The sequence below is a fragment of the Arabidopsis thaliana genome, chromosome 3 (genome assembly GCF_000001735.4).
Source record: "Arabidopsis thaliana chromosome 3, partial sequence".
NCBI lineage: Eukaryota > Viridiplantae > Streptophyta > Magnoliopsida > Brassicales > Brassicaceae > Arabidopsis > Arabidopsis thaliana.
In genome coordinates this window covers 15,779,755-15,797,022 of record NC_003074.8, presented here as the reverse complement: position 1 = coordinate 15,797,022, position 17,268 = coordinate 15,779,755, and the positions used below count along the sequence as shown (strand labels likewise).

The window sequence follows — 17,268 nt, the reverse complement described above, 5'->3', positions numbered from 1 at the left end:
GTCCTGACCTTTAATTTATTAATATTTTAGGTGACCTCGCATTACAGAATGACATTAGACAAGTGTCTATCATTTGCTTTTTTTTTTTTTTTTGGTAAGTGATCGGGCGGCATAGCCTCCCGTTTTATTCAAAGTAACTTAAAAGAACAAATCTAATATACTGGGATCTGCCTTGGACATGTTACCCAAGGTTATCATCTCGCCAAAATAACTCAACAACATCCTTTAGAGAGAGAGAGCTCTCTTCTCCGTTCTAATCGGAGATGTAGCTTTTTGTTTTTCTTTTGTTCCGTTTAATCGGATTTTTTGTATATTTCGCTTAGGCGAACTCAATAAATTCTGATTTAAGTCAGACTTCTGCTACCGATTCTATCCGTTTTTCAGATCTCTATCCATGACTTGTCGATGTCTCTGTTACCTTCACAAATCATCTGTTTCAGCCAATCAAGTTCGAGGAATAAAATCTTCATCAATCCTTTTTGCTCATATATGAGCACAAAACCGACTACATCTCCTTAGATATTGTCAGAGATGGAGCTTTCCCGGCGATGGCAATTCTCAGAGAATTTTTGAAGCGGCTTTCATGGACTTTATCTAGAAGATTTTCAACTTTCCTTGAGTCTGGATTCGAGATCAACAGATAGGAGGAGACTATCCACCGTTTCAGGACTAACCGGCGATGGCTGATCGGACTCGACGGTGTTCAACACGATGCATGCGGCGGCGCTCGAATACCTGACGCGTGGCTTGGTGAAGTGCCAGCATTTTATAACACGTATCAGCATCCAAAGATTAGATTTAATCTGGACCGTTTAAATTGTGTCTGTATTGTATTGGGTTTTTTCCTCTGTAACTGCTTATTGGGCTTCTAAATGAACTTTTTGGCCGAACAAAAAAAATAAAAGAATAGAAGAATTCTTCCACCGTCTGTTTTTCTAAATTTCAATCTCTCAATATTTATAGGCCCAAACAAAGCCTCAATACATTCCACCAAAAAAAAAAACAAAGCCTCAATACATATTCAATAACGTCAAAATCGTTTTCCTTTCGACGATTTTAGGTTTTTTAGGCTATATATATAGTCAAGTGATGAGTCTAGTTGGCTTATATTGTCTCAAGGTTAAAGGGATAGAAGGGAATTAAGCGTCTGTATGGAGCTTAAAGTTGGGGCACAAGTTAGGTGATATATACAAAACTTGAGTTTCTCCAGTTCAGAAGAGCTTCAAGCTCTATGAGCTGCTACAATGATTACGTTAGAGACATTTCACGAGACGAAAAATAAGTGGATAGTATGATTTTGCCGCAGGGTAAGCAGGACAATGTAATCCGAGATGTATTTATTTTGAAACAACTAGGTGTGCCTCAAGAGTTGTTAATCCTCTTGATCAATGGAAAAGAAGAAGCCAAAAAAGCCATCAAGGAGGTCATTGAGAAGGGTTTTGATCCGACCACCTTAAAGATTTTCCAAGCTTTGCGTGTGTTTTACGTATTGAGGGACTAAACAATAGAAGAAAACGTCAATGACTATATAAGGTTAGGCATGGCTGTGGGAGATGCAATGTTCAAAAAGCTTCCACACTCTCTCACAATCTCGGAGAAGAAGATAACTCAAACATGAATTAATGGATATTTTCACTGGAAAGAAGAGAAAAAATGAATTGTATATGTTACTTGTTCATTACCTTTTTCTTGTAACTTGATGTGATTACAATTACAAGATGCATTAATCCATCCGTGGCGAAGTATCTTTCTTCTATATTCCCAACATCTTCAAAAGATTCTTATTCAAGGAAAAGTCAATAATTATAGCTTAACCATTGGAAATTCTTGAGAATTATAACAACAAATTAGAGAGACACATATTTATAAATTTCTTTAGAATATTACTTCTTCTTGTTTTGTAAAATTTATGACTCCTCCTCAACAAAAATAATTCCGAACGACTAGAGTCAATTAGAAAAAGTGACGGCAAAAAAACATTTATATGGAAGAATAATACTTTGACTAACTTTCGACTCCCATAAGTAACGAGTTGCAAGTAGCTTAGGAAGTGATACAACAGAGCAATGTAATAAATGACATGGAGCTGGAGTGAGGAGCTCAACACATAAATGGCAATATACGATCCAAGAGACAGTTGTTGAGATGGTGTCTTGGAAAGGATATTGGAAGTTTGTATAGTTTAAACATAAGAAGAAGTTCCTTTTTCATCTACAAAAAGAAAATATGTCAATTTCACCAACGTGTTGTTGGCCCAGTGGTAAATCTCTCAGATAGAGGTGCTGGATTCGAGACACGTTGGGAAGGATCTCTTTTCCAAAGAAGATGAATTTCTGGTATGGGTCCCGCCTCTGGGAGATGTAAGGCCTTTGGGCCTGAACTTCCAGATATTCAAAAAAAAAAAACATGTCAATTTCCATTCAGGATTAGTACTGATCCGTAGAATTAAAACTAGGCTTGTACAACCACCACTTATTTTGTTTAATTTGAGTGCTAATTAAGTCTTTGTAGAGAGATTACCATAACTCAGAAGAGAGAGCAAGAAAATTCTTATACATGCATCAATGTTTAAGGGGTTTGTTTTGAGAGGTTCGTGGATTGAAATAAATCCTTGAATGCGAGAGATTAGATCATTTTTGAGTGAAACTTGTAAATGCATATACTAAACAAATTTTCTAATAAAAATTTGATTTTACCAAAGAAGTGTCTCAGTTTATACTTTAGTTCAAGTACTAATTAATGCACACCCAAAATCTAACTCAAAGGTTGAGGATTACTACAACACATATATATTGCCCAAGAAACATTATTTCTACCGCTGTGTGACCATTGTAATTCACATCAAATCAAAGCCGACATGCTCTGACTTAGATGCTGAATGTTTGAGGACATAATTCAGCAACACAAGAGATTAAAGAACAAATTTTCTTTACTAGATTTAGAAACTACTCAAAACTAATCTAAGAGAAACTTATGTAGCTGAAAATATATAGGGGCTCCCTGTAGCTGGCACCCTATACTATAGTCTATAGTCACTCAACTAAAAACAACCTATACTTTGGTCCTCTGTCCAATTCAACCTGCACAAATTAGCAACTTCTTCATTCCTCCTAATCTTTAAATTTCTACCCATTTCACCAAATTTAATTAATCTAGTCAATTGCGTTTAAAAATCCTAATTTGGCGTTCACTGTACCACGATTAGATCTAAATTGGATTTAATTTAGTTGACCCGATTACAGTGGTATAGCCTCAATTGAAACCTTCTCCCTGAGAAAGAAGTTTTGATATCCCCTTAAACACAAAACCTATTAAATTTGAATTGGGGAAAACTTAGAAATTAGGTTTCAACGGTCATGACTGTCCTTCTACCGAGAGTCTCTAGATTTTGATTTGTCTTCTTCGTTGTCTCATAGCTTCTTCTTTTAATTCTTCGTATCTGCTAGTGTGTCGTCGTCTCCGGTGGTGATTGAATTGGATAAGAGTCGGGAATCTGAAGCTTCGTTGGGTTATGAATCATTCGCTAACCCAGAAAAGATGTCGTAAGTTTCTCTTAAATTATTTGTTATTGAAGTAGGATTTGTCTAGATTTGTGTTGCTTTCTGAAAAATAACAGAGAGATGACGATGTTTTTTTTAACAAATTGTAGTGACAAACCAGATGATATCGACTACAATGGTGGTTCGGAATCTGTAACGCCTTGAAAATTCAATTTTTTTTTTGAAGCATTACTATAATAAAATTACTCAAAATTTCCAAAATATATAAAGTTGAAATCTTGTATAAACTCCAAATCTCAAAATCAAAATAAATTAATTTTAGAAAATCTATCAAGTCTCGCTCTAAAAATAACAAGTTCAAAACCTCAGCTACATAACGCTCCTCGTCAAAGCCCTCCGCACGGAATCATAACTTATGTTAGCGAAAACTCGCCCAGTGAGACTACAAACCCAACAAACAAATACCAACATGGTCTGATCTCACACAAAGTGATGTTCACGTGTTGGTACTAACAAACATAGTTTCAATTCAATTAATTTTAAATAAAGTAAAGTACATCATAACTTATGCTGACAAAATACATAAATAAATCATAAGAACAAAATAATATCATCAGACAGAATAATAACATCAGAACAGAACGACCAGGTATCTAGCAATGGTACAACTCCAGCATTGGTCGACCCAAACCATAATGATGTAAGTCAAATTAATCCTAAGACCACTCTCTCAAATAAAGAGGTCAGTTGCAGCACTTACGGATCGAATTCACAAACTTCTAGGCTCACGCAATAGACTAATGGCTATCGAATTAAGCTAAGTAAAATAGTAAAAAAATAAATAGAAACAAAAAGTAAGCAATAACAGATTGGTTGGTTGTGAAATAAGATATTAAAAGCGTCAGACTTAGACTATTCTTAGGAAATAGATGAAAGTAGATCTAGAAATAGCTAGGTTGTTATCGAACCGTTCTTAAACTCAAACTATAATACTAGAATAACCGGTGGCGTTCCGCGAAACTCTCTATGCCTAGAACTAAGATAACCAGAGAAACCGAGAATCATATACTTAAACATGCATTATTATCAAGTTTGATTAATTCACCTAGATATCTAAAGGAGAGCCCTTCTATGAGCCTACGTGTTTTTTCTTAAATACTTAGGCTCATCTATGATAGTTCTGATAACAGGTACCTATGGTAGGTATACCTATTATCTAAGATCAAGTTCTAGTTAGCTACTCTAGAACTAGCATTAAGAACAATCAAGATGAAGAATCCTACAGATAACCTAGCAAGAGGGCAATCTACTAAATCATCTAAATTCCTAATGAGAAACCCTAACCCTAACAAGAAAACTACTCAAACATGATCATAGAAGAACAAAACACGATTGAATAAGAAATCAATGTAAGAAACAAGAGAAGAATAGAGTCAGAAAGATCTTCTCTAAAGGGAGTCTCCACATGGTTTTGCTCCCAAGAACAAAAGAGATAAGGAGAATAGCGTCTCCAAGCTTAGGTCTAAACAATGACCTTAAAATCTATATATATATATATATATAGAAATAAGAGAAAGTTCTGAGCCGAATTTGGAAATCTTCAAAACTTCAATAAGTTGCGTCGTCGAATTACCGTCACGTATTGCTGTCGTTCGACACCTACGCGGTTTTTAGTCTCCGGATTTCTTCAACAGCATAAATTCTATGTTTTCCTCCAGAATGCTCCATTATCTCTAAATGAATCTCAAACATGTAAAGACCTGAAAAAGACTAAAAAAGACTCTAAAAATAACAAAAAGACTCTAGAAATAACAAAAAGACTCTAAAACTACTACCCAAATCATAGCTAAAAACAGTAAAAATAAGGATATATCACATATACTAACAGAATATTTACATAATATACTCGATAGGGATGCTGGCCCTAACGAGATGATAAAGAAGTACGGTCCACTGTATTAACCGACCTCAATACCACTAACAGACTAACATGATACACAATACATCTGTTGGCTATGCCGGCCGCCATAGATTGCTCAATATAGCTAGCTAAATCAGAGTCGCATGCTGATACCTGTCTTAGCAGAATAACATATTTCATCATTAGAATCATATTTAGAATAATCATATTAAATCAAATAATCAATTTTCAGAATTCAAATATTCAAATAATTCAAATTTTCTTTCTATTTTATTTCCGAATGTTATACAAATATACATCGGTCTTAACGAAATAACATATTTTATTATTATTATCATAACCAAATTAGTTATGAAATCAAAGAAATCAATTTTTGAAATAAACAAATAATTCATTTATTCTTTTTATCATACTCCTAAAATATTATACAAATGTATAATAATTAAAAGGGAGTTAGAACTCACCGGGAAAATATTTTCAGATTGAACGAACGGTTAGCTGCAATTCTACACATACTCCAAATCAATAATTAATTCACCTATATTCAACCGTAGATTAAACAATTAGGAACCATATACCGTTCGAAAGATAAATTCACGTTCAATCTTATTCAGGTATCAGATTTTCCAAAACCGGTAAAAACAAAGCCGAACCGGTCCGAACTACTATCAGTTGAAATTCAAAACTCAGCCAATTCAAAATTCTTTTTTAAACGAGTATTCTACGTAGCCAGACCATAACAAAACCGGTTTAAAACCCTAAGAACCGGTGTATAAAAATCCTGATTTGACCATGAATCAACAAAATCGAAAATACTTACCAATCAAATTTCGATCAATTCTGACTTTATTTTAACGAGATCTCACCGACGTGGGATTCGTATTGACGAGATCTTTTTAAAAGGTATAAATCAAATTCTAATTCTACCTGAGACGAAATCCACCATTAAAGAGCTTAAAGCTCACTTCCATCGAGAAAAATTAAAGAAGGAAGACGGTGAGGCTTACCAAACTCTTCTACCAAAGCTGAATACAACCTTGAACTAAAGCACTAATATGGAGAAGTATGATCAACCTATTCACAACAAAATCCGGTCACAAGTTGCCCAAAAATATTCAAATCGAAGTTGGTAAAGAAGGGTCTCGAAATCTCACCAAAATCTTCAACCCTGAGCTAATTGCGCATTGAGGCGCGCCTGATCCTCATTGACGCCCTTTGGATGGATGAGTCCATGATCATCCAATCTCTGACCAGCCTCATTGTAGTCTTGCCCATCATCATCTCTCAAAACTCCTTCCTCATCAGCTCTGATGACTCTGTTAGCCATTGCTAATCTCTGAGTTTTGCGGTTGGTGCGTTCGAGTTTTCCCAAGTCAAGAACATACAAGTTGATCAGCTCCTTCTGTGGTGTGCTCCTTGTTTGCCTAGACATACACCTGAAACACAGAAAACAAGAAACGCGTGCTAGACGAAATCTCTAAACTAAACTCAATGGTGATTCCCAAGAACTTTGGCAACGGCGCCAAATTTGATATGGTTTAAATTGCCTTAAACCTACTCTCTCAAATAAGAAATCGGTTGCAGTATTTAAGGGTCAAATTTTCTCAAAGTTCTAATGTTCACACAATGAATTGAATGTCAAGATTAAGCTAGCAGGGAATGATTGAAATAAAAAGTAAACAAAATAAGAAAACAACAGATTGATTTAATATGAAACGATTAAAATAAAGAGCTAGGAGTAGAGTAATCTCAGGAAAGTAATGGTTAGTAGATCTAGTTATAGCTAGGTTATTATCGAACCATTCTTAAACTCAAACTCTAATTATGGAATAACTGGTGGCGTTTCGCGAAACTCCCTATGTCTATAGCTTAAGAATAATCAGAGAAGCCGAGAGATCTTTAACTTAAACATGCATTCTAAACGAGTTCAATTGTTCACCTTAGTAGATTGGCCGATTCTTATTACACACCTATAAACCAGGCTCATCCAATAATAGATCCAACTACAGATACCTATGGCGGGTATATCTATTGTCTGGATTCAAGTTCTAGTTAATTACTCTAGATCTAGCATTAAGAACAATTAAAGATGAAGAATTCTACAGATAACCTAGCAAAGGGGGCGATCTACTAAACCATATGAATTCCTAATGAGAAACCCTATTCCTAACAGGCAAACTACTCAGACATATAGTTTGAAACAAGCAATATAATTGAGTAAGAAAGTATAAACACAGCAAATAAGATTATAGTATGAAAGGATCTCTTCACTGTATTGGAAACTAAATGAATCTATGAAAATATGGATGAATAGCTTATGTCTCTCTGAAAACTTGGTAGAAAAGAAATTTGGTCTAAACAATGACCTCTAAAACTATATATATGCCCTATAAAACGTTCAGGGACTAAAACTATATATGCCCTATAAAACACACTCCTTTGTGTCGATCGACACTCTCACTGAATCTGGAACTGAAATCGTCCTTAGCTTCCTTCTCCTTAGCTTTTGCTCCAAAATGTCTCCTCATCACCATTGTTGTCCCACTGCATAGAATACCTGAAAAGACTCTAAAAAGACTCGAGAAATAACATAAAGACTCAAAATCCTAAATCTAAAACGTAGTTAAAATCAGGAAAAACAGGGTTATATCAATCGTATCGTTAATTGAGGTTGAAGAAGAATCTGAAAGTGAAGAGGAGATTGAGGAAAGTGGAAGAAGGAAGAAAGAGAAAAAATCTAAGAATCCATCTAAGAAGACAGCTTAGAAAAAAAGAGAGGTATAAGATCCATTAGAGTGTTTTGACTATGAAGTAGGGGATGGAGTAGCTAGTTTTGCAGATGAGATTCAAATTGGCCGAAATATGATTTCAGATAGCTCAGATGAAGATGAGGATCCCATTTTGATGAGGGATCTAAGGATTAAAAGGGCTATGGATGATAAATTGGTTGTCAGAAGTACTTTCTTCACAAGTATTGAGTTCAAAGAAACCATTTTGGAGTGTTCTTAGAACCATTTTAATGCGGTTCAAAATGAGTGGGAAAAGGAAAGGTTTGCATTCAAGTGCGGCGTGGGTGGTAAATGTAAGTGGCAAGTTTATTGTTCCTTTGTCAAGACGAAGCAACTTTTTGTGATCAAGACATCATGTACATTGCATACTTGCACCCTAACAGAAAATGCATGATATCAACATGCCAACAAAGATATGCTAAAGACATTAGTTTGGAAATTAGCCTATAGCTACAATGAGAAAGAGTATGCTGCCGATCTTAACATCTTGAGATGTTATGATGATGCCTTGTCTGATGATGTGATGAGAGAGGAGCCACATACATGGTCGCTGTCCTTTTATAGACTTGGTAGTTGTTTAGAGGATGTAGACAACAACGCTACCAAGTCATTCAATTCCACCATCATCAAAGCAAGAGCAAAGGCATTGGTTCCAATGCTGGAAACCATAAGGAGGCAAGAAATGACACGTATCGTTAAGAGGAACAAGAAATCATTGAAGCACCAAGGAAGATTTTTAAAATATGTTATGAAGATAGTTGCCTCTGAGAAGATAGTTGTAGATAAATGCACAGTATACTGTTGCACACATGGCATATTTGAGGTATATTTAGATGGAAATGGTAATAGAGTGGACATACCGAAGAAAAAATGTTTCTGTGGGAAATGGCAAATAACTAAATTTCCTTGTGAGCATGTTTATGTTGCGATGTTAAAAGCTGGTTTCAACGCGGAGGACTACATATCCGGTTATTTCTCCACATATTTATGGAGAAGCACCTATGATACAACCACCTTACCATTAAGGGGACCCAAATATTGGATGGATTCAACTAACAGGTTGGTAATTATTGGATGGATTCAACTAACAGGTTGGTAATCGCACCACCACCACCTCCTCTTCCTAGTAGAAGAAAAGGATCAAAGAGAAAAAGAGAGAAGTTTGCAAGGATCAAAGGTAAAAATGATTCACCAAAAAAGAAGAAGAACAAGAATGAAGTAGATAAACTTGGTCGGACATGAATAGTCATTCATTGCAAGAGCTATGGTGAAGCTGGTCACAAAGCATTAGGATGTAAGAACTTTCCTAAGGAGAAGGTGCCAAGGAAGAGAAAGGCAAAGAATGCTGGAATATATGAGGTATTATTCTGGTTTAAAGTTTTTTAATTTTATCTTAACTGGAATTTAAGCTTCCTAGTGACAACTATTAGTATCAGCTTCAAAATAAAGCAAAGAAGGCTAAGACATAGAATAAGGATAAGAAGGAGATAAAGACTAAGAAGAAGAAGAAAAGTGAGAAGGAGAAGAAGACTCAAGGTCAGGAGACGATCTCAATCACCCAACCGTCTGCAGCAACACAAGAGTAGTTAGGTTTGGTAACTGGCAGTTGAATGTGTTGTATGGTTTTTTTATGTTGCATGGTTTTTTGCTGTTGCTTTTAGATATCAACAACATTATTGTCGTGTGTTTTAGTTTTAGACTAAATCAGATGTGTTTTGCTTTTGCTTTTAGATTAAATTGGATATGTTTTGGTTTTGTTTTGAGACTAAATTGGATGTTTTTTCTTGCACTTTCATTACAAACAAAACATAGGTCTTAACAAGAATTTTGGTCCTCGTTTACAAATGTGTTTTGTTTTAAGGGAAAAACGAAACCTCTTTCTCAGGAAGAAGGGTTCAATATGGACTATACCATTATAGTCGGGTTAACTAAATTTAACCCGATTAATTATATCTAATCGCAGTATAGTGATCGCCAAAGTAGAATTTTAAAACACAACTGAGTAGATTAATTGAATTTGGTGAAATGAGTAGAGATTTAGAGATTAGGTGGAATGAGAAGTTTATAATTTTGTGTAGGTTGAATTTTGCTGACGACAATATAGGTTGACTCTAGTTGAGCAACTATAGTATAGGGTGCCAGCTAGTGGCATATGTAGGAAATAAATTTATATAGGGCATCAATTATATTTAACTCATAATTTTGTTTTTTAAATAATAAAAAATGTTAAAGATAAATAATAGTGGAAGCCTCCTTGACCCAATGATTGACCAAGGGTTCATTAATGCTTATACACCAAGAGGTCTGAGGTTCGAGTCTCAGCTATTGCGATTTATTAGCAGATTTGCAGATTAATGGAGGCAAGTGTGCATGAGATCTACAACGATGTACAATTATAGTCGTTCGCCAAGATTCTACGCAGAGAAGATATTGAAGGTGTCCATCAAGCGCATGGAGAAGGAGAAGGAAGTGTCGTCTGTCGTGGATCTAATAAGGTTCAGAAGAAATTGTCCGTGGTAGAATCGTCTATGAAACAGTTCTCATAATTTGTAATAAATAATAAATTTTGACGGCAAAAAAAAAGAAGATAAATAATAAAATTAGAAAGTTGTATGTAATGGGAATCGAACCATGCTGCCTAGATTTAATGTGGAGCACTCTTACCAATTAAGGTAACCTATATTCAAAGAAAATAAAAGGTAACATATATTCATATCACTGTAGTCAATTGTTTAATTATTAAAAAAGAGTATAGGGCACGAGCCCCACCTGATCTTCGGCTGTAGATCTGCCAGCTACAGACATCCTTTATATATACATCATATAAATACATTAAACCATGGTTACAATAACCAAAGATAACCGGATCAAACCGTATCAAACCATATATCATAATATAACTGGTTTTACCTTGTTAAGCACAAACTCAGGTAAGATGCAAAGTACGCCATGAAAAGACTACTCCATTATTTTGCCAATATATACACCAATCTTCTTGTGGATTTTGGCGTATTACATGTCTCCCAAATATGTAAGGGCTGACCATTTCTCAATGAAATTTAATGTATGATCTTCATAGTGTTAGTTCTAGACTGCGTGATAATCCAGTTTTAGAACGTTATTTCTGTACAGGTCACATTAACAAAATACATTGCATGGTAAAGAATCTTTGTAATTTAAATGACCAAAACGAGAAAAGTTTTTCGTTGACTCCCTTATATAATTATTTTTTCTTGTTTTTCTGTTAACAGGTAATAAAAAAAACATTATATGGACAAAATCTACTGATTTCAAATCTCTTTTTTTCATTTTCCCTCTTTCCTCCTTATATTTCTTATTAAGCGTTTATTTAAAAGTGGGAAAATATGAACTAAATTCTTTGTAGTGTAGTATTTGTTTGTTGATATAATCCAGTTTATAAGAAAGAGGCTGAGAAAAGCATATTCCAAGACATATCTAAACATTGGTCTGGTGGGATATGAATCAGGTACACTTTTGAGTGACTAATCTATTTGAAAATTATTGGTTAATAGTTATTAATGTTTCTTTTTGATTCAACAACTGTAGGGTGAAAAACGGATTTGTAACTTATAATTTCATTGTGACTCGTATAAGAAAGTTGTGGACGATAGACATGTCCATCCAGCAATCGAATGAAGTGGTTGTGATTGACAATGTTCCATTGTCGACGTTAAGCACCAAAGAAACGACGACAAAGAAGAGAAGGGTGGAGGAGAGTAAGGAAATGCAAGTGAAGAAGAAAGCAAAGTTCGAGCAGAGACCGAGCGATTGTGCGAAGTCAATTGGTAAACCGATTAAGTTTACTGGTAAGGGACAAAACAAGAAATGTCATTACGAGACATTCGAGTTTCATGGCAAACAATATAGACTGGTGAGTTTTGATTTGTTTTAAGATTTTGTTTATTAAAAAACAATAAGAGTTACAACTTACGATTAGACAAAAAAAAAAAAAGTTGTGTGATAAGAATAAAAGTTCTATCTGTGTAGTTATTTTAGTACCATTTACATTAGATTTTTCTTTTCTGTTTTGTAGAAAGACTTTGTGCTATTGTATCCAGAAGACAATAAACAAAAGGAATACATTGCGATCATCAAGGTAAAAGAAAAGATGGGATGCGATCATATCAGCACTAATGCACCGGATCCCATCAGAACTCCGCAGTTAAGCGTGACTAAGTGTCGTTAGCTCAATTGGTAAAGACCCTAGGCGAAGCTTAGAGGTCGGCAGTTCGAGTAACGCTTGGGACGAAACTAATATTACATGATGTGGTTTCGGGCCTAGGGGAGATTACGGGCTTTGGCCCAGAACCTCCTGGATTTCAAAAAAAAAAAAAAAAATAAGATGAAAAAAATGTTAATATGATTTTTAGTTGTTCCTATTATAATCAACAATTGATTTGATTTTTTGATTGTTTGTTGGACAGGATATTTATTCACAAGAAAAAGATGGACTTGTGAAGATGGAGGTGCAGTGGTTTTACCGTAGAGAAGATATCGAAGAAAAACATTTTGGGAAGTGGAAAACCGAAAACCCAAGGGAAATTTTCTTCAGTTTTCATTGTGATGAAGTGTTTGCTGAATCTGTCAAGTACAAGTGTCTTGTATATTTCGTGCCAGATGATAAGCAAATCCCAAACCGTATTCATCATTCCGGCTTCATCGTGCAAATGGTTTATGATAATGTTCGCAAAAAGGTGAGGAAGTTCTCTCATGAAGGCTTTGAAGAGGAGCAAAAGTTTGAGATTGATATGCTTGTGGCAAAGACGGTTTCGAGAATTGGAAATCTCGTTGACGTTGAGAAAGTTCAAACGACTACGATTCCGAGGCGTAAAAGAATTGTTAGGAAGTGTGAGAGAATGAGTTCTAACCCGATCTCGGAGAAGTTAGAGTCGTTACCATCCAGTGCTTTGGATCGTGACAAGACATTGTTGGAGCTTTTAGAAGTAGTACTTAAGAACATGTGTTGTGAAAGTACGGGGACCAGTCGAAAGGATGTTGTTCAGATGGTACTTGCTCTTGAGGAGGCTTTATATGATTCTTTCGCGGATGATGTACCAAAGTATAATTACAAGTTGGAGCTTCTGGTTGAGAGACTCAAGGTTAGTTTAGTTCCCATTTCCTTACTTTTTTTTGTATTGTGTTCTTGATTTATTTTGCCATGCATTTGTTAATAGAATTAAGTCATAGGCTTTCATGACAACTAGGTTTTAACCCGCGGTTTACCGCGGGCAATCGGTTTATTTAGTTCTTATACTAAATATTTGAATAAATTTGATATTTTAAACTTAGAAATATAATTTTTTAGTGATTAGTGAAGAATCGTAATATATGATTTGGATATTATTGATTATTGATTTCGTGATTGAATATAGTATTTTTAGGGATGGAATGTGATCATATTTTGATTTCAAAAACGACATAGATTCCTTATTTTTGTTGAACGATTTAGATTGAAGAGAATTAATTTTATTGAACGGTTTAGATTGAATCGGATCATATAAAGTTTAGGGGATTGTTAAGACCAAATTATCCTTAATGATTTTGAATAACAAAGAACAAAATCCAAAATTGAAATCAAAATTGAGGCCAAATTAGACAAAATTTCAATTTGCACTTCTCTTGTAATAATAAAGGGATTACTTCATTCTAAAATATGAAATTTTGTTGGCCTTAAGAGATGTCTAACGAATTAATGATTATTAAAAAAATGTTTTAAAATAAGCTACGTACACCTTATATATATCTATATTGTATATATACTTACATCAATAGTATCTTGGTTGACATTAATTACATGATCCAAGTAAGTTCTACACTAATATTCTTGTCTCCAATAAATTGTTTATAGATGTTCTCATTTTGTTTACCATTGAAATTAGCTTTTAGTTTCTTCATTTATTACTCGTTTAATTTGAGTCTTTAGTTGTGATCTCTTGTTTACAGAATTCAAGAGTGCTAGCTACAAGACTTCTCAATGGCGAATTAAAACCTGAACAAGCTATAAAGATGGTAATCTATGGATTTCTTTTAGTAAAACTAGAATGTTTCTGTTGAGCCAATACCACTGAACCTGAATCGTTTAGTTACTGGTTTATATAATCACATCTTAAGTGATTTTGACATGTTAAATCTACGACTAGCTTTTTTACTTTTTTACTTTTGATGAAATATAGGCCGACTTCGAAGAACCAAAATTGGTGGAAGATGTTGCATCCACCTCCGAAAATGTTGGGCACAAAGATTGTCTCGATTAAACAAGATACCGAACATTAAATAACATATTTAATGGTATCTTGCTCTTCTTTTCTTTGAATCGGGTTATTGAACGTAGGATTTTTATTGAATTTGAAAGAATTTGAAAGAATTTAGAATTCTTTTTAAATCTAGTGTTATTCAATTTAATGGTTTTATAATTCTATTAAATTCTATTGTTATTCAGTTGACTGAATTTATAATTCTATTAAATTCTACTGTTATTCATTATTAAGATTGTTTTAATGCTAATGTGATTTGATTAGAATTTAATAGAAATCAAAGGTAAAAACGTGAAGAAACAAATCCCACATATTATGGTGTGATTTGGATAGAATGTTTCAAATCTTTCATTTTTCCACCCATTTTAATTCTTTTAAATTCAGTTCTTCAATACCCCCTAAGTCGTTTGAGGGACTAGCACAATTGATATATTTGATTTAGCCACTTGGAAAAATCCGTTATCTGAATCCGAACTATAATTTATGAATTATGAGAGTCGGCCGAAATCAATTTTCATTAAAAAGAAATTGTAGAATAAATAACTTTTTTAATAAAAGGACACATTTCTCTTTTGTGTATATACATATTACTTTTTGATTTTGAAAGATATTTTTTCACAAAATTTTGAAGGATATTAAACATCAATTACATATGAAACAAAAATACATTAAACATCTAAAAAGATTTACTTTTTCATTGAGTAACAGGAGGACTATGCCCATGAAATTGACCATCTTTCTTGATGTTGCGAGCATCCCAAAAACGAAGTAGGCGACCAACAACCTGTTGAGTAAAGCGACCAAGACGTAAAGCATCAAAAGCTACATAGTTTGTTTCAGAAGGAATTGCAACAACATCAACTGCAGCCACTTTCATATATATAAGAAACATACAAATATGAGCCGACAAGTAAACCACAATTACAAACGTGTATGCATTTGGTGATGGTGATGATGCAACTATACATGACACATCAAAAGATGCATGTTGATGATGGAACTATACATGACACATCAAAAGATAACCTTCATCATATAGTCATATATTCGATCAAGTTGGCATTATAACTCAACTATGAAAATGTTAAATCTGAGCTGATAAATCAACTATAACCTTCTCAAGTGATACTACAGAATTAATAGACTCAAGCTGCAAACAAGAACGAACTGAAATTGTTTTTGAGGCAATGAAATAATCTTACAAGACCAAAAAGTATCAAGCCAGGAACCCTTTAAAGCCATTGTTCACGACGGAGACCAAGCTTGTTCTGCTTCATCTTAGCCGACTTATTGTTCTGCAACACACTATGCAATAGCAATACACAAAAACATTAGCCACTCGTATTGTTATAAGCTTATCAGTTGCTAATCCTAATTCGTCACTCTAAACCTGAGTATAAGCACTCAAAACTCTACTTAGTGCTTACATCAATAAAATTAATCTGAGAAGAATGGAGCGTTGACTTCATCTGACAATTAAGCACACAACTAATTAGAACCATCACCACGGAGAGATGAATCAAAAAACCAATCTCTAATCGATGTTTGGTCTTACCACATTGGTAATAACTTGGAAAGATTGGCTTCAAAAGGCAGCTTTTGATTGAGAGTGAACAAGCACGGATTTTACAAAAACGACGTGTCCAACAACAAGATCAAAATCAAGATAAAAAAACTTCTCCTCCATCTACTTCATTTGGACAATATTTTAATGGTTAAATTGCAAACTAGTAACTTTTCAGAACATAATTATAAAATAGGGCAAGTTACTATTTATAATTGTAGATTTAGTCACTCTCCTCTTACCCCACTAATCAGAAAATCGATTATACCCCATAGAAACAACTATATTTACCAACATGCCATTGTGAGAGAGAGAAACGTGTGGGACCTTAGTGCGTTAGGATTTTCTTTAAAAAATCTTTTTCTTTCTTTATTACATATCCCAACAAAGTTTAATAATTAAAATGCTCTTTAATAAAATTATATTTTTTTAAAAATTGATCATATAAATAAAATCTATGTTTTTTTCTCTATCATTTGAAATGCATTTTGTTTAATGACTTTTAAATTTTATATTATATGACACAGTATAAATAATATATATCTATACAGATATAGACTACTGTACAGATATGGCGTTGTGTATATTTATATACATATGTACACTAAAAGTGTTTGTACAGATGTAAGTGTACGAATCAAATAGTTAAAAGTATACAAGTGTATAAAAAAATTGAGATATGTTGTTAAATAATAAATTAAGTTGTATAAATTTGTTATAAATATGAATATTAAATATGCTGTATAAATAAAAGTGTGTACATATAATTAATTAATTAACAGTAAATTATGATTTCGTTTAACAGATGCATCAATTTGTACAGTAGTTTATATCTGTACAGTGATCTATATCAGTACAGTAATCATATCTGTACATTGGTCTATATATATATACAGTAATCTATGACTAGTTTGCCAACACACTCATATTTTAGCTTGGCGGATCTACAAGCAATTTATCGGACTATTAAATTACTAGTTTTAAGTTTTAGGTTTCTTATGTTGTTTATTTTAAATTTAGTATTTGTTTGTTGTTAAGTTTATAAAATTATTTTATATTTAGTACTTGTTTGCTTGTTAAGTTTATAAAACTATGTGTTGTAACTGTTGTTTGTAAAATGATTATATGTATTAAATAAAAAAAAGAAATTGAGGGACTAAAGTATAGAAAAAAAAATTGAACTAAAAATAGAATTGAGAATAGAGTTGCTCTATGTATA

The 17,268-nt window shown here is 33.7% G+C and overlaps 2 protein-coding genes, 1 non-coding gene and 2 pseudogenes across 5 annotated transcripts; 3 read left to right on the top strand and 2 right to left on the bottom strand.

Moving 5' to 3' along the window:
* Positions 1-185: 185 nt before the first annotated feature.
* On the bottom strand, positions 186-890 carry AT3G44006 (uncharacterized protein). Its single transcript, NM_001339119.1, has one exon. It carries the CDS (start codon positions 783-785, stop codon positions 606-608), a length of 180 nt encoding a protein of 59 aa, NP_001319678.1. The 5' UTR covers positions 786-890; the 3' UTR covers positions 186-605.
* Positions 891-1,006: 116 nt separating this feature from the next.
* On the top strand, positions 1,007-1,606 carry AT3G44005 (annotated as a pseudogene). Its single transcript has one exon.
* Positions 1,607-8,283: 6,677 nt separating this feature from the next.
* AT3G44000 lies at positions 8,284-9,796 on the top strand (annotated as a pseudogene; the record flags this gene model as incomplete). Its single annotated transcript has 1 exon — positions 8,284-9,796.
* A 2,042-nt stretch (positions 9,797-11,838) lies between these two features.
* On the top strand, positions 11,839-14,485 carry AT3G43990 (Bromo-adjacent homology (BAH) domain-containing protein; the record flags this gene model as incomplete). Its single annotated transcript, NM_114267.2, has 5 exons — positions 11,839-12,102; positions 12,265-12,327; positions 12,656-13,330; positions 14,175-14,240; positions 14,405-14,485. Exons 1-5 carry the CDS (start codon positions 11,845-11,847, stop codon positions 14,483-14,485), a joined length of 1,143 nt encoding a protein of 380 aa, NP_189985.1. The 5' UTR covers positions 11,839-11,844.
* Positions 14,486-15,188: 703 nt separating this feature from the next.
* Positions 15,189-16,146, bottom strand: AT3G06705. Its single transcript, NR_143916.1, has 3 exons — positions 16,041-16,146; positions 15,688-15,790; positions 15,189-15,269 (listed from the first exon to the last, which is right to left on the bottom strand). It is a non-coding gene; the product is annotated as an uncharacterized misc_RNA (transcript).
* Positions 16,147-17,268: the final 1,122 nt, after the last annotated feature.

Excerpts from the sequence above, each read along its gene's own strand:
- AT3G44006 (NM_001339119.1), bottom strand. The coding sequence starts at position 785 with ATGCTGATACGTGTTATAAAATGCTGGCACTTCACCAAGCCACGCGTC.